At 34.6% G+C, this 23,627-nt stretch overlaps 1 protein-coding gene across 3 annotated transcripts in view; it reads right to left on the reverse strand.

Moving 5' to 3' along the window:
* LOC149797110 (polyamine-transporting ATPase 13A3-like) overlaps positions 1–23,627 on the reverse strand; it is a 214,818-nt gene that overhangs the window by 185,482 nt on the left and 5,709 nt on the right. For all 3 annotated transcript variants that reach the window (XR_016421772.1, XM_089961780.1, XM_089961779.1), the window contains exons 3-5: positions 12,534–12,701; positions 10,844–10,902; positions 9,926–10,016 (exon numbers count right to left, since the gene is read on the reverse strand). Coding sequence is in view for 2 of the 3 variants with exons in the window: in XM_089961780.1 (XP_089817906.1) it covers positions 9,926–10,016; positions 10,844–10,902; positions 12,534–12,701 (318 nt within the window). In the remaining variant the exon portion in view is untranslated. The remainder of the gene's footprint in view (positions 1–9,925; positions 10,017–10,843; positions 10,903–12,533; positions 12,702–23,627) is intronic.

Here is a 23,627-nt window from a genome sequence, read left to right on the forward strand (position 1 = left end):
GCAAGAATGCAGTCATGAAAAGTGTTTAAGCAAGGAATAACTTGAAAGTGATTTGTAAAGTTGAATGTTTGTGTGCAACATGTAACATGCAATCAACTAAGAACACTAAACATTTACAAATGACATGAATATTATGAATTGCTCGCCTGCAATAGTGTTTAATCAGCAAATAAAAATGGCCATATTAAAGCAAGCACTAAAATGTATTTTAGAAAAGTAACTGAGACTATGCTATGCTAAAGGAATTTCAACGTAATCAAGATAAAACTATTTCTTCCATTTATGTGCTGAGTGTTCAAACCATCTCTAATATTCTTCAAAGATTAAAAGATTTTCAAAACACATTGAATGTCAGATTGGTACCATTTTCATTAGGATAAAGTAGACATTGTTGCAAGTCTTTTGGTTATTAAACCTATGCCATAATGATCATATTGTTATTGGGAGTAGTTACAATAAAGTTGTCAAGAAATCCGTCGTGGAAGCCCTATTGAATGTATGACTTGTATTATTTTAATTTAGGACCTACTAGGTATCATAAGAAGTATTTTGGTGAAAAAAACATGATTGTTGACACATTCCCATCGCCCCTGTAGATTATGTAAATGTAGTAGTTTCAGTCTATTTTATTGAGAAACAAAATGGTGTGTGATGGACCTTGTTCGTGTCACATGATATGCCTATAATCTGCAATGGGCAGTTTAAATATTTAATTATCATAGCGAAATTAACAGGTAAGGGCTGTAAGATATAAACCAATTTCATGCAAACAATGTCCTTATTAACAAACAATAGCAATAATTGTTTGATTTCCCGAGTCCTTTGGGTAATGCTGCAGAACAGCTAATTATGCTAATCTGAATCGGTAAGATAAGTCGAATGAAATAACACAATTCATTTAAGCTGAGGTAAGTCAAAACGATGTCTGTTTCAGAAACAAAGGTTATTGCTTTATCTCTTGAACGAGAATGTTTAAGCAATCATTATTAGATATTAGTGGCTAGATTTTTGGTCAGCTGTGACGTTTCCTTGAAGTTCGATTTTTACTCAATATATATTATTCAAAAATGTATTTCAATAGCTGGAGTTGTGTGGAGTTTTGAGATATATTTGAATGCATAAAGTATAAATAATGTGATTCAATGCAGGTTGAGCCACCTACTAACAAAGAAACAATTTAGAACCATTGGTTGAGGATACCTTGTTAATTGCACATACATTGACATGGTCAGTAATTATCCTCCTTCAGGATGCAAAAGGAAAATTAAAATAGATCTTAGGGAAAGGTTGAGCAACATTCTTTTCCAATCCATGACCTTACAAAACTGATAACAGTTATGCTAACATAAATTTGTACCGACTTGAATAAAAAATTCCAGATAAACTGGAGAAGAAATAAAACTGATACACAATTTCAATTCATTTCCATTGCGTTGACATTTCAATGCAACAACAACGTGTGTACTCAATCCCACCGTTCAGAGCATGATTAGTTATTGCAAAGAAAGATTTCAAACAAGACAACAAAATGACCTTGAGCTAATTATTCAGGCTTCAGCTTAGTGAACTGTTCTATATTTTACCTTCCTGAAACATATCCAATACAATTTAGTACATTCTCACCATGCCATATATATATATATATATATATATATATATATATATATATATATATATATATATATATATATATATACTGTAAATATATCAATAACAGTTGGTTAATATTTACAAACTTAGCGGAATCTGATATAAATTACAGGAAGCACAATCGACTTCTGTCACAGGATGTGACTGTAATGGAGGTAACCAATTTTACCTGTTTGGTTTTTAGCTGGGTGAGTAGTATGAAGTAGGGCTTTAGCCCCATTGACCCTTTTTGGGGTCGCTTCCACCTGTTCTCGCCCCCGCACCCTTCATATAGTTTGCCCATAAGTGATATCTGCATGTTTTAAAAATTCTATTTGTGCACACACTTTACCCAGTCTTTGGTCTAGTAGGGATATCACTACATCAAGATCTAGACTGGGGGCAAAATACAGCCTTTAATACTGCTTGTGCTTTATCATAAATGTCGTACCAATCAATACAACCCAGCACAATGAAGGAATGTACTGCTAGAAGCGGTTAATGTGTTACAGATCAATACATGGACTTCTCATTCGACTTTGACATGTTATAAATCCACGCTGCGTTTTATCTTTGCTCATTAGTGTCTGTGATTTTCCATTTCTGTTAGCACATTCTCAAACTAAGCCGCATTAATTTTTTTACCCTAGATTGCAAATTAATACAGTTTGCTGACTGTATTGAGACAACTTTGTTTGTTTGCCAAACATCGAATTACACACATCTTAGTAATGTTGTAGCATTTAAATTAATTTGCTAACACCACCAAAGACACCAGATAATATTCATTTAGAATTTCACGTAGGTAAAACAGAGGGACCATCATAGTTCTTTTATTAATAATACAATAGCGTATTTTAATTTAATACCAGGCAGACATTGTCCGGTCTCATCATCAGCACAGGCGCAATAAGCACTCTCCCTCTGAATACTTAAATCTCCGGCGATTGTGCGCTCTGAAGGTCTTGCGTCCTGTTTGTTAAAAAGGCACTGATTATGCCAGCATCTATATATCTAACGATCGTCTTTGCCCAATAACTCTTACCCCAGCAGGTGCATCCGTGTTGAAGAACAGTCGAGATCTTTCTCGTTTCAATTTAACGTCAGTGTAACATATTCGCTGATGAATTCAGCAGGGGTGGAAAATTAGTGAATGCCACTTTGCCATAATGGACAAAAATTACATCTTCATTTCGCTTCCTCTCATGCAGTTAACGTTTATGAGTTTTAACGTGGACTTCGATGATTCAGGTCTGGATTCGAGTTTGATGTGGTACGCCAAGGTGGTTCCACAGGGCTTATTCTACTTAACCCTAAACAAAGTTATATAATGGTTCCTGCGATGGTTTGTAGCGCCACTTTAACGTAGATATTCATCAACAAGTAGAACAAAATTGCTAGCGATATTAACATCCGCTGCCAGTTGATTAAATGCCCCGCTGTTATATTTTGCAGCCAGATCAATGGGGTCAGATATGCTTATGCATATATGCAATGATAAGATCTAATATTGAATACTAATGCTAAAGACGATAAAACATCCATCCGGATACACAATGAGAGCTTCAAACTGAATTTCATTTCCGGCGACTGATCATACTTTGAATGCAACTGTGTGAAAAGTAAAAACGTCATTGTCTGGCATCACATCTCTGGTACATACTCAGCACCAGCAAACTGCTTATAATTTCTCAGCTTTCTTACTTTGCCGCAAGTGCCTTCAGTTACAGTTGCCAGGAACAGGTATTATCCGGACTAGCGCACCATTATGATGCTTTTAGAACAGTCAAAGAATGTTTAGCAAATGTAAACACTAAACCGAAAATTTGCCAAAGAAAAGAAATTAGATTTTTCGTCGTTCTCTTTGATTAATGTTTTTTTTATATTTTAAATATCGCTCCAAGGAGTTACTACGGGTGCTGGTGCGGGAACCTTAGAGATCTGCTGATACTCGTATTGTTTCATTCCACCATTGACTGTATCAACATAGCCTGTAATAAGCACAACCGACACGCCGCTGTCTCTTATTCCAGTCTTCTCAGTGAACGCAGCCAAATTATTTACCGTAAAATCGCCTTTCACCTTTATAATGTATTAAATGTCATCATTAGATTTCTTATGTTTTCCAGTGTGATACTCAAAAAATCACAAGCTTACTTAGATCGACACCAGAAACAACATGACTAGTAAACTCAGACAAATCCGCTTTAGTGGCAAATCTGCTCAGATCTACATCAGCACCACGTCATTGAGCTGATAACGTCCGTAAATGTTAATAGGTATTTATATATAATATTAAACATACTTTATTGTGAAATTAATAAATGTTTGCGAGGCTGGTTAATGCTCCAGTGCAGGAAACGCTTCAAGGACAAGAGAGATGCATATGGGACCATCTAAACTATTTAGTAGTGTCATAATGAAATAAAACACCGGTTGTCGTCCGTACCTATTTAAATAATTAACAACTTCGATTGGTGATGCAAGTCTTTACGAGTCAATATTGTGATGCTACCATGTACGTGACACTGTCTGCCAAGTCTTCTTGTCAAATCGAATTTAACGGTTTTGGTTTCGCGTGTTAGTGGCACGAACGATAGGTACAAGTTCATCTCGCACAAAAACACCACAAAAATGTTTGATCGATTTTGTCAACGCGAGTAAATCAAGACTGGTCAATAGACTGGTCAACGTAGTAATATTATGCGACCGGGTAATCAAACACATTTGGCGGAATATATTCGAAGATTCCTTCCTTCAATCGAATTTCGTTTCCTTTCTTATGCGGCAGCCAACTTCGTGTTTTTTTTCAAAGCCGTCCTTGATGCAGTTCCAAGAGACAATAAAATCGCAGCTTGTTGCAATCGCTGAAACCGCTACCACCAACAATGCTGGAAATATTCCACCGTTCCATTACATTTGTGTCACCTCTGATTTGGATGTTAGTGACAATGAGGTTTGTTGTGTTTGGCCGCATTAAGCTGAACGAGCTGTATTTGTGTCAACCACACTGTGTCATGTCTAGATACTTTTGCCTGAGATAGTTCCAGTGTGACCACACAATCGTTTTGATTGCCTTTCTGAATTTAGCAATTTAGGTTTGTGAAAACCCAAACCAGAATATAGCCTTGAATATCTATGTCATTCGTTTCAGACCTGCTTTCATAACTGCAACTGAAAGCGTAACCAACTTGACTTTCATTGTTGTGGCATATCTCTCAATGTCAGGCGGGATATGATATCCAATCCCTTTAAGTCCTGCACTGAGCAATTATTGTTCTTTTTTGGGACATATCGTTGGGATCAGCCAAGAACTGATCTTAACGACGACGGTATAATGTTGACTAATATTGTGGTGAGTCAAAGGCATTCACGGTGATGAGTGTGGGATCGTGTTCATGTATATAAATTTCTGAGTCGTTGTCAGTGAATACTGACATTATTCCTTGGTAATATCGTATGCGGCTGTAGGAAGATGCCTGCCATCCGTCCTCGCCACCACATCCCCATGCATAATTACCACATACGGCAAACGTTGCATGTTTAGCAAGTTTAATTATGAACACCCCCAGTCAAGGAGAACAGAGTCTCGTACTGTTAGTGTCCTAATAGATCCAGTGGGGGCAAAAGCCAGCCCTTTAATACTATTCGTTCATAGTCATAATTGTGGTACCGATCAATACATGCCGAAAGCAGCGGATGTGTTTTCGATCAATACTTGGGATTTTAATTCAATTTTGATTTGTTTTACATCCGCGCTGTTTCTTGTTTGTGCACGTATATGTCAACGGTTTTCCATTTCTACCAGCACAGTCTCAAACACAGCAGCACTGATTGTTTTTATACTCGAATCCAACAGAATACAATTTACTAATTGTATTCAGACTGCTTTTTGTGGCTGACAACTATTCGGAATAGAGGTTTATTCGTCTATTTCTTTCCAAAACATACAGTTTTTACATCAGCATCTTTTACATCAAACTATTGTCCTTGCAGAATAACTTTACCCGAATAAGCGCATCATTGCTGAAGAACAGTCGAGATAGATCTTTTTCTTTTCACTTCAGTCAAAGTTGGTGTAAAATATTCGCTGCTGAACTTAACTGAGATGTATAAATCGGTATATGCCACTTGGCCATTATAAAAACAATTCCGGAGAAATTTATCATCTGCTGCTGCAGTGAGAGCTTAGCATTTTCACGTGCTTAAGCGTTTTCACGTGCACATGCTATGATCCTAAACTGGCATCGAGTTGGTTGTGATACATCAGGGTTGTTATTTTCGGGAATATTATTAGGCCAACCAAGAATTGCATTGCTCTTAATGACGACTATCCAATGATGGCTAAATATTGCGGAGATTCAATGTCAAATCACGAAGCTGAATGTGAGCTCATGCTCACGGATATAACAATGTAAGTGATTTCCAATCAATACAGAAATTATTCGTAGGAACTCATCACTGAGTTCCACAATAACTCAAGTTGTTTCTCGGGGTGATGAAAACATAAATGTTATTTATTGCAGGCAGATGACAAAACGGCTGTGATCGGATATTAGGCAAACTTTAATACACTCACACTGACTGAAGTGCGATCGTAAGTGTGCGTGATTTATTAACATTAACAGATGCAGAAATCGGAGTCTTAAGGATGAAATTTCTGTGGCTAAATCACTCGTTGAGTTAATGATAGTTCAATAAAAATACTTCATATCGCTTGACACTTTCCAGTCATCCAAGTCCTAAATGCATTATAAATTCGTACAAAATGATCCCATAATTCATCATCAGCATGTTTCGTTTCAAAGAAGTCCCTGAAAAAAGATTTCGGGCAATTCTCTTTCGATGTGTTAATCATGTATCTTTGATGGCATTTTATCAAGTACTCTTTCAGTTGGGAGGTCTGCCATGAGAGACACGCACAAATAACGCCTTGCGAGCTACTGCGGTTGTGGTTGACTCTCTGACCTGTACTCCTGTGGCACGTCTGATATTTGATCAAATGCCTTTATCACGTCTTTAAAAAGTGCATAAGTACCATTTCCAAGTAAATTAGTGGCGTCTCTAATTTCATCAATCTATTTTTTTTACTTTTCGTCTGCCTCTGCCAAGTGCGAGATTGTCTCAATACAGTTCCTCTGTTGGCCTTTTTGATATATTTGGTGAGTTTGGTATTCTTACAATCTAGACCCAGTGCTTATTCTTTTCCCCTGAGCTCTGCCACTTGCTCTTGTGGCCTTTTTAATATCCACGGCATGTTCAACAATTTATTTTGTGTGTTTAGTCAGCGGCGCCATTGTTTGTTCAAACCAATTTGTGAGATCCATTCTTTCAATTTGCCGCATATGTAACATATCTTTGACATTTTTGGGGCCTTATATCACATTTTGAATCAGTTCTGGCTGTTTTTGAGCTGCATTACATTGTCGCTTTTCATACTCCACTTTGATGTCACTTCCAGACATTTTTATTTTTATATGATTGTTTTTTATATTTTTAAATTGATGTCCAAGCCAGCTCGATATTTAACCCTGAGAGTTCCAGTCTAATCTCTTGTGAGAAAACTGCGGGTCCAAGATAATCCGAGCTAGTGTGTAAGGATATTCATTCCACACACCAAGTCTAATGAAATTTTCAAAGACCATGAACTTGAATGCTATCAGATATCATCTGCATGTTAAATTTGTCATAATCACTTTAAACACGTGTGCGTATCGCCGAGTACAAAATCAACGTCCTTGTTTTTGTGTCGACATCGGGAAAATATTTGTTCGGGATTTACATGGTTCTCAAGTATTACATCGTCACACACACACACCAAGATTGCCTTTATTTGGAACAAAAGCATAAATTATAGGCGGTTCATCGATGGTGGAAAAGAAGTCGACGGTTCAAACAGTATTTCTTTTCAACGATCTTTTATCACACAACACTTTTCGAAAATCATTTAAAACATTATAACGCGGTTCATCATTGGCCCATGGTGCAACCACATACAATCAATTCCATGTTAACCATCTTAAAACTATCCTCAGCAACAGTTGCGTTGGCTTTTTTCGGATCAAGCCTAATGATTAGTGCATGAGCCTAGTTTGTAAATACGGTTCCATCACCACACTGGGTCAGTTTACGTGTTGCTTATTCGGAGAAATCAGTGACATACATTTTTTTTTATCATTACCTGTATAATTTGAGAATTGATCGCCAGAATTCTATTTGACATTTCTGTGTAAACCACCACATCATTTCGTCAATACGAAAATGTTCACAACTCAAATATGAATTCCTTTTTTGCTAGCGCACAACCATCAGACAGTACATATTTCATGTTATTGAGACATTGTTGTAGAGAAAATCAACACATGACCTCCGTTGATACAGTATAGTTACTAAAACAGTGTAGTTACAATAAGTAATACAGACCTGTCTGCGTGTAGTACTGAACGAAAATATATTAGCTGCTACTACAAATACATTCATTTATTGATAGGCACATGATGCATGTATTGATAGGCACATCAGTTATGACAAATCACGTGTACTATCAATGAATTGAACTCTTGGGGCAATGACATGCGTACGAGACTCTACCCGATATACTGGGACACATACGTGAATAATTACAATTGACAAACATGTACCGGTCACGTATGTGCTACCTATGCCATGGATGGTGGAGGCGAGGACGGGTGGCATGGACCCCAAGGTTGATCACTGGGGCCAAAGCCCTACTTCATACTAAACGGTGTGTTATATCAACTGGATTGCATATAGATGATATCAACAATGGCACTTACAACTGCTAAAACTATTAAAGGCATTCATGCTTATACAAGCTAGTTTCAACAAAAACTTCCCAGTTCAAAATGTGAAGTCTTCAGTCGTCAGCAGCTATTTATAACGGAAAATCAATACCAACACAAGTATAATATATTTTAAAATAGTATTTAGAAAATGAGTGACTCAATCTTCATTGAAAACAACTTATACAAATACATTAAACTATATCATAATTTAAATATATGCATGTATAAGAGAAAAATTTAGCAAGATGCAAATTAGAGAGATTTTAAGAAGAATATGAACCTTTAAGTTGACTTGGTACATAAAAACAACAAATGTATACACAAGAATTAAATATAGGATACACAATATTAATGAATGACCTTGTTATTTATATAAATTGAATAAAATTGTCAGACATGACAAATAACAAGAATGAATAAAGCAGAAATAGGACAGGGGTCAGGAGGGTTAACTAAACACCCGGTCGAGTCCAGGTTGGAGACCGTTTCGTGGCTGGGGGTAGAACGCAACTATTTATACTGTAAATGATTTTTAACAATATTAAAGTCCAACATCTGGCTTTACCAGAGATACATTGCATCCACACCTCTCCCTCAATAATATACAAGTTCACTGCAGAAATTGCTCACAACTTTCAGCGGAATATTTACATTTAAATACATCTACCTAAACACCGATGTAATGTATTCGAGTTTTCCTCGTAATTGTAACTCTTCCCTTGAATGAGTCCCATCAAAACTTATTATTTATTTTCTATATTATTTACATCCTATTTCTTTCAATTATTCTGGCTGTCACGGATGTTTACCATCTCTGGTTTTAATCTAAATTCGTAATCAAGTCTATTCTACTCGTTATAGTCATTTTTGGAACCAAATATCACATGATATTAAATACATGAAACAGGAAATTCTATAGGCTACTTCATGAATATTGTCCAATAAAATGTGTACTTTGGAAACAGTAATTGTTAAGGCTAACTGAATTAGACTATTATGTGTGTTTCAACCAATCAAAAATGTGCTCAATTTTTATTTCCAAACCACGTTTATGTTTAACACGTAAGGATTCAGTAATGTAATGCATTCGTTAAATCTTTTCCGAACATTTATTACCTGAACTTTCCACGGATCTTATAAATTATCTATTCATGGTGGAAAATATACATTAATTTCCACCGTTACCTCTTATAACTATATACATGTTTCCTTAATTACCCCGAGCGTAAGAGCTCGTCGCGCATACAATATACGAACAGTTGCAATTTACTCATTCCGGTATTCTTCACTTTTTATCAGCTTTACAGTATTTAATACACACACACACACACACACACACACACACACACACACACACACACACGCGCACACACACACAGTTCCTAATATCATAAAGCTACATGATTGTAAATTGTACAATGTATTTCTATGTTCATTTGTTGAATCTTGATGCAAATATTTCCTGGATAAGTTAATTGTTTGCTTAATACCTGGTATGTTCTATTATCGAGGAGAACGGAATCCTGACTTTCCGACACGGTCTTCCGGCACATCACCTCTGGTGGGCCTATCACCAACACCCTGTAGATAGAAATATATACTTTTTAATAGTAATTTATTATTCATGGTTTATTACATACTAATTTGGGATCATATAAGCGTCTGTAAAAATTCCTGGTGTGAAACATCTACACTACTACAACAATCAGTGTCGGCAGCTGTAACAAAATCAAATAGCCATTCACTAAATGTAGCCTATCTATGTGTAAGGTTCACTTTACAGAAGGGTCTTAGATAGAAAATAAATCTTTAGATCTTGTAATAAGTTTTAAGTTAATATATTATGCTTACAGGGCAATTATGTATACATTAACTATATGACTGAAGAAGACCTAACTTGATTGCATTGTTCTTGCCGATGTCTTATTTGTATCAAGGACTTTGGCACATTGTACTTTACCTTATTAACCATGAGTTCCTTTGTCATGAATAATATACAAAGTAATATATCCCAATAACCCAGTAAGCTACACAATTCTAAATTTAGGTAACCCATTAGATTACAAAATATTGAATTCAGGTAGCAATGTGGACTACAATATATAGAATTCACGTAGTGCAGTGGGGTGAAATAGTTGAACTCAGGTAGCCAGATGGGCATGACTGCATTTGTAAAAAATTAACTATAACATTTCATACAAAGTAGAACAATATGTTAATGATTTAAAGCAATAACACATTAAGTTCTGAAGCTGGTTTATTATTTAATTTAAAAACGTCAGGATTCCTGAATTTAAGCTATGCAATTAAGTTTGTAATGATGTTTCATGCTATAATGGGTCCGATTCTGATCTGTGGCGTTATCTCCACACCACATTAGCATTACAAGGTGAGAAGCAAACACTTACTTGGTTCCATCCCTGGTAACATTCTCTATCTGTGATACAAACCGTTGTTCATACTGATCCTATACAAGAGAAACAAATTATATGACAGCTGCTGAAAAGGTTATATGAAACCAGGTTAGCTAAGGTCTGGATATATCAATGTACTTTCCTTATACGTGACTATATGTTGAATGATGCAGAACTTCCACCTTGTAGTAGTAAGTTCCTTCACAAGATTCAAACACATGCAAACGTTCAGGTCAAATATTTAAAGATGTTAGTTTACTTCAAGGTTTCCTGGTTTCCGACACCTCAGAAAACTCAGGTTTCCAAAATCAACGCAATTAGGAACCTTTACAAGCTATTACAACTTACAAAACTATTAGTTTTTTGAACCCTTCCTAGATGTATAGCATGAGTAGGAAATTTGTCCCCATATCCAACAAAGGTGGATTTGTTTATCCTTAGGTAGACGAAATCATATTAAGATTATAGTCGAGGTTTAAATTAGCCATTATTAGCCTTGCTTAATAATTACCATCAGGTCTAATAATTTACCTAAATATTTAATTGTCTTTCTTGACGTCATTGGACCTATACTGTGGTACTAATTTTGTGTAACCATAAAGGTTTATATATTAATAATATTGCACACTATTGTGTTGAGGAGAATGGACCCTACATCAGGCACAGAAGAAGCGGAATCCCTCAATGTCAAACATATGACAATTCTGATCATTATCCTTGAAGTGAAGGTAATGGCTGGGAACTGTAGATAAATTAAGGAAACGATCGATGTCTAAAGACCACATTGGAATAAATCTTTAACCATGATGTAAATAACATCGTTGGCACACAATAAATTGAATTATTTTTACACAGCTATCTCCATTCAAGTACCAAACTCCACAGCGACTGATGAATTGCCAGAACAGAGATAACAGCATGTACACAGCATTATCTGTAAATTCTTTAAAACACTTTATTAATAACATGTATTTTAATTTATAGGCAACATATCACACAATTTAGATAAAAAAATATTGAACTTATTAAACACTGAGCTAATACATGATATAGTTAAAATTGTCCAGATGTCTAACCATTATGGCAGCAACTACCCTCTTATTAAACAAACATAGTACATATGCTTATTATGCCATGGATCTAACCTTACCTGAGCTAGATTAACTAGAAGTATATTTCGGATTTCGAAAACCAATAATTGACTCACAGAGGGTGGTAGATAGATATTATTTTGCAAATTCACAATTTATAATAATACGTCTGTTTTTTGTATCATTATGGTTAAAAATAATTACATGCATCAAGCGCAGAGTTTTTATATTATTTTATTTTACAAATCCAATAGTTATTTATTGTTGTAGTAATGTTTGATCGTCAATATTTGATACAAAGAAATTAATATTTTATTTTGAAAGGGTGATAGCGCATTCCGCCACATCCCTCCAAATAACTATTTGTCACAGCTGACAAGGTATCTTCTCTGTGTGGCATAATGTGTTATCACTTTCTCAGAATTACTATATAACAGCAAAATAAACTGTTTTATTGAATTGTATTGATAGTTTTGGCACAATACAGGTAAGATGAACAAATAAAAGTGGGAATTAAGGTCTGAAATTTCCATTTAAATTTCAAGCATTAAAAAACCCACATCTTCGTCATCACCTAAGAAAGAGTTGCATACCAAAAGAAGGACAACTTCAGCAAGGTTAAGAGAACATCTGTCATGGGTACACATCACCATCCAATGTGGCATCCAGTAGAAGACTAGTCTGAGAAGGCCAACTGTCAAAACAATGGCTATCCATGTTAAGGTGTGCTTGACCCTATTGATCTTGTAACCTTGAATTTCCTGTTAAAAAAAGAAAAAAGTGAAATGGCGATCATCGACACTGACTAGAAAGAGATTTCACGGTAGTCATTAAAAAACTGCCGCTGTATTATAATCTTCATATACTAGTAATACGGTCAAACATGTTTATGAATTACACACAATATATGGGAGAAGCAGAAACTGGGCGGTATGTGCAGGTAACCTTTGCATACATCTATTACTACTACTACTGCTACTAAAACTACTACTGCTATTTCTACTACTGATACTACTGCTGCTACTACCACTACTACTAATGATAATATATTGTTTCAGAGAATACAACTCATTTAGGTTCTGTTTTGAAAGTAACACAACTGATGCATCTATCATTAATCAGTAGTTTATCCCGCTTATTCACAAACGCAATCAAGGTTTGCTAGGGAACTAAGCGAACTTGGTTTCAGATAGTTCATTATGGAGAAGCAGGTTCCATAGCTGGCAACTGAACTTTAAATTCTCGAATGGCACGTTGATGTTTACTCAGTAATGAGCAGCAAATTCAGCATTCCTTTCAGTGGAATCACAGAATGAATAGTTTATCATGTTTTGTTTTTAAGAAGAAATGACGCTGCACAATAACAACATTCACGTGCAAAAAGCATGTGATTTGTAATGAAACGGCTACAGTTACGCTTTCAGCGATATTCAAAATAATTGGATTCCTTGAAAATAAATGTAATTTATGCAGAGAAGAAAACGAATTCATTAGATAAATTTATTTATTCCCAACGCAATTATAAAATTAAATTTCAACCATTTTCCACGTACCCACCATTGGTGTCTATTATTTTCTTAATTTTTCTTAGGTCATTCTGCAAGCACAGCTTCGCTTATGATACCGTTTAAGTTGAATCGAATAGTTTTCTCGAACACGGTGGACATTTTTTCAGTCTTTGCCATACTGTTAGCTTGTAAGGTAGACCGTCAGATATTTTATCTACTGTATATGATGGGTTTGAGTTATAATATATACTTCTAGGAGTCTTACAACCTTTAACGCTTTACTTTATATATATTTGAATGGATAACCTGTCTGATGATCCTAATAGCAATGCAGTGGCGGTGTTGGAAGTCATATGCATTACATTGTTTTGACACCTTTTACAAAATATGATTAAGATCATGCTGCAGTTATCCTAGGATTGTTTTACTGTCTCATCCTGATATGTGGAATATTGAATAATTTACATACATATCAGTTTCAATGTTCTGTGCATGCAGTGGAGGTTCATTAATACGCAAGAGAAATAAGACATAACAAATAAGAAAAAAATCAGCCCTGATGCACACCACGTTTTATTTAACCAGGAATTCATAGAGCGCTGGTGAGCTGCGCTTGTTCCATTCCGCCACTAAGATAAGACCGTATTTGTTTCTTCACTGAAAGTGTAACAAAAGAGCTTTTTGATAAGTATATTGCGGTCAACAAAGTATAATGCTTTCTAACGATCTAAATAAGATTAATTTGCGTTTTTTGGTCTGTCTGCGTTTAGGCCACTTATCATTTATCTATATCAATGCAGTATGAAATGAGTAGTTTGATGAAAAGCCTAACTGGTGTTGCTGTATGAAGTTAGTTGTTTGTAAGAAAGTATTAATTTGATTTGCTACATTTTTCTCTGTAAGCTTGAAAATGGAGGCTAAGGTCAACAAGTATGTTATTTTCTCAATAATTCTTCTCGCCGCTGTTTTGCAATAGCGATAATCTTGCCCTTTAAATTAAAATAATATATTAAATTGTCGGATTAAATTTTTAACATGTGTACTTATTCATAATATTAACACCTTGATTTAGCGATTCTGGGCTTGTACCATTTACCCCTGTGCCTTTATGTATTATTTTTGTAGCTATTTCAGTGGAATTTAGCTTATTTTTAATGATGCTATGAAGTTTGTGGTCAACAAATATTTTAATTTTTTTTTAGCTTGGTGTAGATATGTATCTATAGTTAAATAAGATTTAATTTGTATTTAAATGTATGACTTGTGAAAACTCTTGGCTCGACGTTATAGAATATTAATTTAGGTAAAAAAGTAACATTTTCCAAAATGATCGTCGTGAAAAAGTACATTTGTCCTACTAATTTTCATGTTTCAATTACTTTATCTACATGTATCTATCTGCTTATGCCTTCAAAAATCTACCGCTCTTCACTTAAGCATTCACATCGTGTGACATATCGGAGATACCATAAGTGGCCTTTGATAACAGTTGCCTGTGCGCGTGTGAAAATAAATATTGACTGCATTTTCATCTTAGCGACCAAATTATCTGCAATTCAAAACAACAGGTGGGATTAGTTATCAATGTTTTAAATGGCCTTACAAAATTTGGTGTATTGGAACCAGATAATCACGAGCGGTTCACACATTAACTTCAACCAAGCAAGTGAACGTAATTAAATTACTGAAATGTATTTTACAGACATTAGTGTCAAATTCCTTCATAATTGATTAAATGAGAATGATGGGTCTTTATATTTTGAATTGACTATACAAATGAGACATCTTCATTGCTTGCTTCAGTTACTTGTCTTTTTTGTCAAGATTGTTTTCAAGTTTAGAGCCAGAAAATTCTTTTGCTTATGTATAGATTGGCGTATATTTAGGTACATAATAAATAAGTTGCATTTAAATGTATCTAATCATATCTCATAGCGCAGCGTCCTGGACTATTGTTTTTGAAACCTGAAAATTTACACTTTCCTATTTTTAAGAAGTCAGACAAGCATATTCATTTTCATTCTTCAGTTACGTATGTGCCTCTGTCTAACCGTTCGTGCCATTCGGGTCTCCTTCTCTCCGTCTAATTATTCGCATCCTGTGATATATTACACGTCTCATACTTGGTCATTTATACCTGTAGCACGATCGCGCTTTCTAATCACCATTTGACTGCACTTGGAACTGAAAATCTGAGATATCGGCCAATCCAAGCACATCAGGCATAATTTGTTGTTAGTATTTTAAATGGATTGCTAAAACTGTTTAGTCAACCGAAATGCTCAAGAGTGGATCACATTTATTTGAAGCAAGTAGGTCAATACGATCAAACTACTGCAAGACATTTTAACAACATTAATGTTATATTATATTCTGCGCTGTTTAAATGACAATAACGATTACATTTCTATTCGCTTATTCAATGGATACACATTTCAGGTGCAATGTTCCTGAAGCTAAACAATTACTCTACTTCAGGAGATGTGCTTGTATTTTAACTACACAAATATATGTTATGAACCCTGTAGTTGTACATGTTTCTGGGTTTGTTTTGCAGCCAGAAATTCTACCCAATTCCCAGTGCCAAAATCTGTCCATTTTCCTACTATATGTGTAAAAGTTCCCAAAGAAAACTTTGAAAAACTCCCATTTTCAAATTGGTAGAAAAACTATTGTTGTCAATCGAGGCAATTCATAGCCGTAAGGATGAAGCCTTATTTTCGCAAGAAAGATAATTATGAAGATCTTACGGTGAAAAATGTACGTGAATGAGTAAGGATAAAAATAAGACTGCCATAGGAATCTGAGGCGACTGTGTCCACATATATACAAGCCGGACTGTACTGCACCAAAAGTGTCAAATATGCCTACAATATTTGGGCTATAATTACCCTTGGCTGGAATTGATGACACTGAGGGAAATAATATTTTGCAGTTATAGCTAACAGTATCCTAGGCACTGATATCGTACTGCTGACTCTGTGTTGCCCAGATGACATATATGTGCATGAACATTCTTTCAAACGTAGCTTCTAGAACATCTATGACCAAAATAGCATAATGTATAAAACCAAGACCTTGAACAAAATAAGTATGTTGTAGATGTATTGATTTTATTCTTTGATGGAGTTATGTGCATACTTCTCACTTGCGAGAAATGAAAACATATGTGAGACAAGTGAATTTTATAAAACTACTTGTACTGGACAAATAGAAGAAACAAATTTAATCGGCCCTAACATGGGACTTCAGTACCTACAATGTACAGCAAAATCGAAGCTGATATATGCAACTGACCACAATAAAATGTTTGAATGTTAGGCTGAGGTGTGGTACGCAATCTTCAGGAAGTATTATGGAGGAATTCCGTGGTTAGCGTGCCATACTCATGACCAAAATGGTGCAGGTCTGAACGCTACCATCAGATCTGCCGGGGGCAGCTACCATCAAGTGAGTCTTCGGGCAAAGCACTTGACACAGTTTGACTTGGTACTAAAGGACCTATTTGTGTAGTTACACCATGAAACATCTGACCAAACCAAGACAACACATTTTCCTTCACGTAACTCGAATAAACAGAGAGAATGGTGCCAGGATGCCTCCAAATTATGTATGTCATTCGTATATGTATGTATGTATGTATGTATGTATGTATGTATGTATGTATGTATTTATGTATATATGTATGTATGTATGTATGTATGCATGTATGTATTTATATGTCAATATATGTACGTATCTATATATCTATGTATGTATTATGTATGTGTGTATGTATGCATGCATGTACTTATTGTTACGTATACTTAATTTGTTTTGTTTCTTATTTTTGTCACCATAATTATATTTATATTTTGTGTATAAATGTCCAAAATCAAGCATATGTTGAACCTGACCAGTATGTTTGATTTTGTGAACAGCGTAATTCATAGCTAATATTTTCCAAATATAGTGGATTATGTATTTAAAAATCATTTATGTATTTAAAAATCATTTTTAATGTAAACATGTTTATCTTATTCTTAGTCAAGGACATTGGTATTCTTGGAAGGAACTTTTGACCCTCATCCTAGTTCTGTTCTGTTTCGCGTTTTATTTTATATAATCTTATAAACTTGAGAAATTACTCATTCAAGTATTGAACAACTTTTGCAGAATCAGGTTTATTCTTGTTTTCAGAATTTCACTTTGGGTAGAATTATTCACTGGAAATACAAGGTGCACATAAAATTATTCTTGGATTGGAACATTAATTTGGACTCATAGTTTATTTCAGACAAGAACATTTTGGGATTATGCTATTGTTTATTGTGATATGTGAAAACACTTTTAACACATCATCACAATCGAGGTCACATACATATGAGCATATTCGAGACTGCGGGCACGTCAATACATTAAATATTTATATTTTATTAAAATAACACTGGAATTTAATTGTAACGTTATTCATTCGGACTTGTGATAGAACGTTTGGTGGCTATATTGGATTTTATAAACATTACCGTAAGTTCTTTTTATATTTTCTCTGTATATTTAAAGGAAATAAATTGTTTGTTGTCTAGTACAAAACTTGCTGCTTTTCGCTCTTTTATGTTACTTAGTATAAGACCATAGAGTCGTAATTAAAAATAATGGTCTAGTATACCGGATAGAAATTTCTCTAAAATATTTCAGAAAACTTTGTTGTTGAAATTGTTAAATCCTTTTGTTTCGGAACTTCAGAGTTACAAGTATTGTTTTACATAGCTGAGAAACCTATAGTAAACATAACAAGCTTTTACTATGACATCTAATGTAGACAACCTGATTTTAATTCCTACCCAGGAAAGGTTAGATTCCTTGTAAAAAGAAAACTAGTTTAACAAAGCAAGAAATAAAAAATAGTTTGGTCCAATATTTTGGTAGATATTTTTTTTATAAACGTGCTTTAGGTTTGATTAATAACTCTGTATCGGGTTCTTCCACACAAGTAATAGATCCGAACGAAGCAAAGATGAAAATAGAGTTAAGAAAGCTTCTGATTCTGTTGGAGAAAGAGGAAAAGAGCGGCAACTGCAATTGGTTAACGAGGAAAAAGAGAGACAAAAGCAGCTACAGACAGAAGAAAGAGATTTGCAGTTGTAGAAAGACGAAATTAAGATACAAATGCAATTGGAGAATGAAGACGGATAGATACACAGTTACAGAACTAGGAACGAGACATGCAGTTGCAGAAAATGAAAAGAAAGAGGCATATGCAATTGGAGAAATAGGAAAGAGGCAAATTCATCTACAAAAAGAACGAGAATTAGAGTTGTGGATGAAAAAGAGAGAAAGAAAAAGAGATGATTGGCTACCGCTGTTGCAAAAAGAAAGAAAGAAAGAAAGGGTTAAAAGAATTAGAACTGATAAGTGGTAAACTCGCCCATCTTTACACAAAATCCAGTTTTTGATGTTACCGGAAATATTAGGTCATTACCTCATTTTAAGGAAAAAAGAGGTAGATAAACATTTTCCCTATTTTAATAATTGCTACAAATTTGAAATGGTCAAGAGTGCATTGGACAATATTATAAGGTATACTTATTGACAAAGCTCGTGAAATTTACACGTCACTCTTGGTAAAGGAAAGTGATGATCATAACGTGGTTATATTGAAGTGTTATGAATTAATACCTTTTGTATATCGACAGTGGTTTGCCTGCACCTATTGCAGAAAAAATTGCACCCTATTTGAGTTTGCTACAGATTGTAAAATAAGCAACAAAATCAAGATAGAACTATTCCAAATACTCTTATATCTAAGTGGCGAAATTCATGGTCATGTATTGAAAGCAATACATTTGTGGGTCAAACAAACCCCGTTTCATTTTATTATGAAGAATTATCAATCATTCATGTCGAAAGATTCTGTATCACTTGATAGCGACTCTGCCAATCATATACCTATTAAATATAAAGGGACACATGAGTTCTTAGAGTCTATTATTATCAGGTATGTTGCCTTTTTCAGAGAAGTCTTCTTCTAACGAAAGTGTTCTTATTCAGAGTGTATAGTGTGGTTTTGCTAATATTCATCTCGATTGTGTACATATAGTACCAGAGCCTGTGAAAGTCGCAACAATGACGTCTTTACCGATCACGGGTATTCATTTATTACTAGGAAATGACCTATATGGAGACAAGATAGTGGTTAATCCAGTTAGAACTGATAAGCCTTGCTTGGATCAGAAATTTGATCCTATTGAGAAATAAAATCCATTCTTTATAACCATCTTGTGCAATTACAGGTCATATTGCAAGGAATTTGTTTGGAAATGATGTTGATGAGGAATTTATTCCTTAAGCTGACACATGTGTTGGTCTGGCTTTTGATGAAGTCACGTATATACCTGGTATATATCAATCAAAGGTATTGATAGCAGAGATCTTCCTTTTACTGCTCATTCTCTTTATTCTAATCTGGGTGACGAACGACTCTGTGTCAAACAGGAATATAACCCTGAGATCTCCTGTTTGTTCTTAAGGCTAATAGCGACACTGAAGCCACACAAGTACGTGGTTCTTATTTTATTAAAAATGTGATCCTTATGAGGAAATGAAGTACACTTGAGGTACCCACTAGTGACGAGTAGTCGGTGATCTATCAAACTGTTGTTCTAAAGTCGTATAGACAGGATCATTCAGGATCATTTAGGGATCAATAAAATGTATCACAAGATCAGAATCATTTTTATTGGCTGAACATTAAAAGTGATGTTTGTAAATACTGCAGATCTAGTCGCACTTGTCATATGTTAGGAAAATCCAATCAGAAGATAAATAAGGCAAATTTGCATCAAATTCTTGCAGAGATGAACAATTTAGTAGAATAATGTTAGACTGTGTCGGTCCCTTTTGGAAGACCAAGTTGAGAACGAAATTAAAGTATGGCAGAAATACAAGAGAAATAAGTTTCCAGCCTGGCAATAGAGTTTTGGATGTCTCGCCCATGCCTCAAAGTCTCAAAATCCTCTTTATTATTATGGTCGTTATTTAGGTAAAAAGAAAGTAAGTGACTTTTTAATTACAGAATTAATTCACTGAGGAGGAAAAGAAGTGAACATGGTGTCCAAATCAGATTCACTTTCATTGCCTAGAATCGATAATTGCACTGACAACATTGGAAATGGAAAATATGTCACCAAGTTTGACCTTTTGAAAGGATTCTAACATCCAGATGGAATTTATCAATATAAAGTAATGCTGTTTGGGATGAAATGTTCACCTTGTACTTTCCAACGTTTAATCAACACGAGTTCATTGTGACGCTTACTTAAAAGGTCATCTAGAGACTATTTGGAAATTAGTTCATGGACTCAGTGATATAAATTTGACAATTAATTTAAGTGAAAGCGAGTTTTGCCGTGTTTATTTTACATTTCTTGGATATATCATGAGACACGGACGAGTTAAACGTTTAGTAGTTAAGGTGAAGGATATCTATGACAGTCAGTAACAAGTAGCTGATGAGATGTTTGGGTATGGCTGGATATTAAAGGAACTTCTGCTAATTATTTTCCTTAATTGCTAAGCCCCTGACCAGGTTGATGAGTAAGAGAACAAAGTTCCATTGGATGGACAATGTCAAGAGTCTTTTGATAAGTTAAAGGCGACACATAAGAATGCAACAGTTCTTTCAGCTCGAAAATTCGGTCGAACATTTAAAATGCATGTTAATGCTAGTGATGTTGGGGTTGGTGGAGTATTGATTCACGAAGACACAAATGGTGTAGATCATCCAGTGTGCTATTTTTCTAAGAAATTTATATAGCATCAGAGAATTATTTCACATTCCAGGAGGTGTGTGTGTGTGTGTGTGTGTGTGTGTGTGTGATTTAGATTTCTTAACGTTGCTTTAAAACATTTAGTCAACTGGCTACTATGTCTGCAGTGCAGGGTATAGTGATTTCTGGCACCGAGGCCTCATGCCTGACACATGTAACACCATGTCCCACCCAATTACAATAGTCTGACACTAGGCCGACCAGTCCTAGTACTAATCTCTTAATGCTAAATGCCAAACGAGGCAGCTGCAGATACCATTTTTTATAAATCTTTAGTATGATTCGGCCAAGGTTCGAACCCGCGACCTCCCGCATCGGAGGCTGACGCTTTAGCCACTTATGTTTGGCTTTGCGGTTGACTTGGCAACACTTTGAAATATATAGTACTGATATTCCTTCTCCATTTATTTATTCCCCTTACTTTCATTAGCAATATGGAATAAAAAAAAATAATCAGAGGTTACTAAGGTGAAGTTTAATGTTGCAGGAATGTAACATTGACATCAGGCACATGAAGAGAAAAGATAGTCTAACTGCAGATGCACTTTCACGAATATAGAAGTATTATATTCCTTAATCTATATTTTATGTCATTTTAAAGACTTCAACTATTGTAAATTGTATTCCCAAACAGATTTGACTAATAGTTTAAAAAATGATTTAGTGTATATACCTTGTTTTATCATGGAGATATTATGCATATTTAATCTGAATTGTTTGTTAGTTTTAACTCCATGATTATGAAGTTCATGTTGTAAATGAGCAGTAACATTGATTTTGTAAACAAATATTTAATATTTTCCTATGACTGTGCTTTACGTTTACATATCAGTATTAATGTAAACTTGTTTATATTTATCTTTTTTCTTTATTATAATTTTAGTAACATATTCTATCTTGTTGACAACTAAATTGTTCTTGAAATGAACTTTTGACCCTCATCCTGTCCTATTTTGTATCCGTTTTTTATAGAATGTTGACAAATTACTAAATCATGCATTTGACATCTGAGGCAGAATATGTTTATTGTTGTCTAATAGTATTTAATTTGGGTGTAATTATTTATTCAAATATTTAATCAATGGAATTACAAGGTGCTCATTAAATACTATTCTTGGACTGCATTATTAATTTGGAATCTTGTTGATTTCAGGCAAGAATATTTCAGGATCGTATTATTGTGAAACTTCCAAAAACTGATAGCATATTATCATTATCTAGGCAACATGCAATCATATTTAATACTGACATTTAATTGGAATAAAAGTAGAATTTAATTAGAATTTTATTCGTTAGGACTTCAGATAGACTAAATTATCTTATGAATTTTACAAAATTTATTGGTTTTTGTCTTAGTTTAAGAGTATTGAGTAGTAATATGTATGTATGCATGTATGCATGTATGTATGTATGTACGTATGTACGTATGGTATGGTATGTATGTATGTATGTATGTACGTATGTACGTATGGTATGGTATGTATGTATGTATGTATGTATGTACGTATGTACGTATGGTATGTATGTATGTATGTATGTATGTACGTATGTACGTATGGTATGGTATGTATGTATGTATGTATGTATGTACGTATGTACGTATGTTATGGTATGTATGTATGTATGTACGTACATACGTACGTACGTACGTACGTATGTATTTATGTATGTATGTATGGTATGATATGTATGTATGTACGTATGTACGTATGGTAAGTATGTATGTATGTTTTCGTGCATTCATGTTTGACTATCGATCTTGCCTTGTTCAGAGAGGTTCATATTTCAATTCTCATTTTGTCACTGTTTGTGGAAGGATCAAACAAAACAGCCAAGGTGAGTTTTATTGCAGTGTACTATTTAAACAGCTAAAAATAAATTAATTTCATCTGGGATCAGAGACATTTTAAAAATAATATAAAGACCACAATATTCTAACACAAAGGAAGTTACACCTTTTATTAGTTTCTTCAATCAAAAAAACCAGTTCGATCCTAATATTTGAACATTAACATCCATTTTGAACTTTCAGTATCTTGAAAAGGCGATTTATTACTTCTTATACTTTTCTCCACTATTTCCCCAGTCTAGGTGTTTTAGCTATACATCTGGAACACGGCAGTTTTCTGACAGGAATTTCCCATGTTTGTACACTTTACTTGATTGGCGCATGCACGTGTAATTCACGTCTCAGAACCACTTCATTCTATAAAACATATACTGGAGAACAGCTGTTTATATAATACAGTAAAGAAAGGAAAAAATAAAATAATGTACATTTAATGAAAGCAAAATAAAAACAACTAAACTTAAAATTAAACATTGTTTACATACTTTCCCGATAATGCCAAGTTGACTATGAAAGAAGAGA

Source organism: Sinohyriopsis cumingii, chromosome 6 (assembly GCF_028554795.1).
Source record: "Sinohyriopsis cumingii isolate HCF-2022 chromosome 6, ASM2855479v2, whole genome shotgun sequence".
In the NCBI taxonomy this organism is placed as follows: domain Eukaryota; kingdom Metazoa; phylum Mollusca; class Bivalvia; order Unionida; family Unionidae; genus Sinohyriopsis; species Sinohyriopsis cumingii.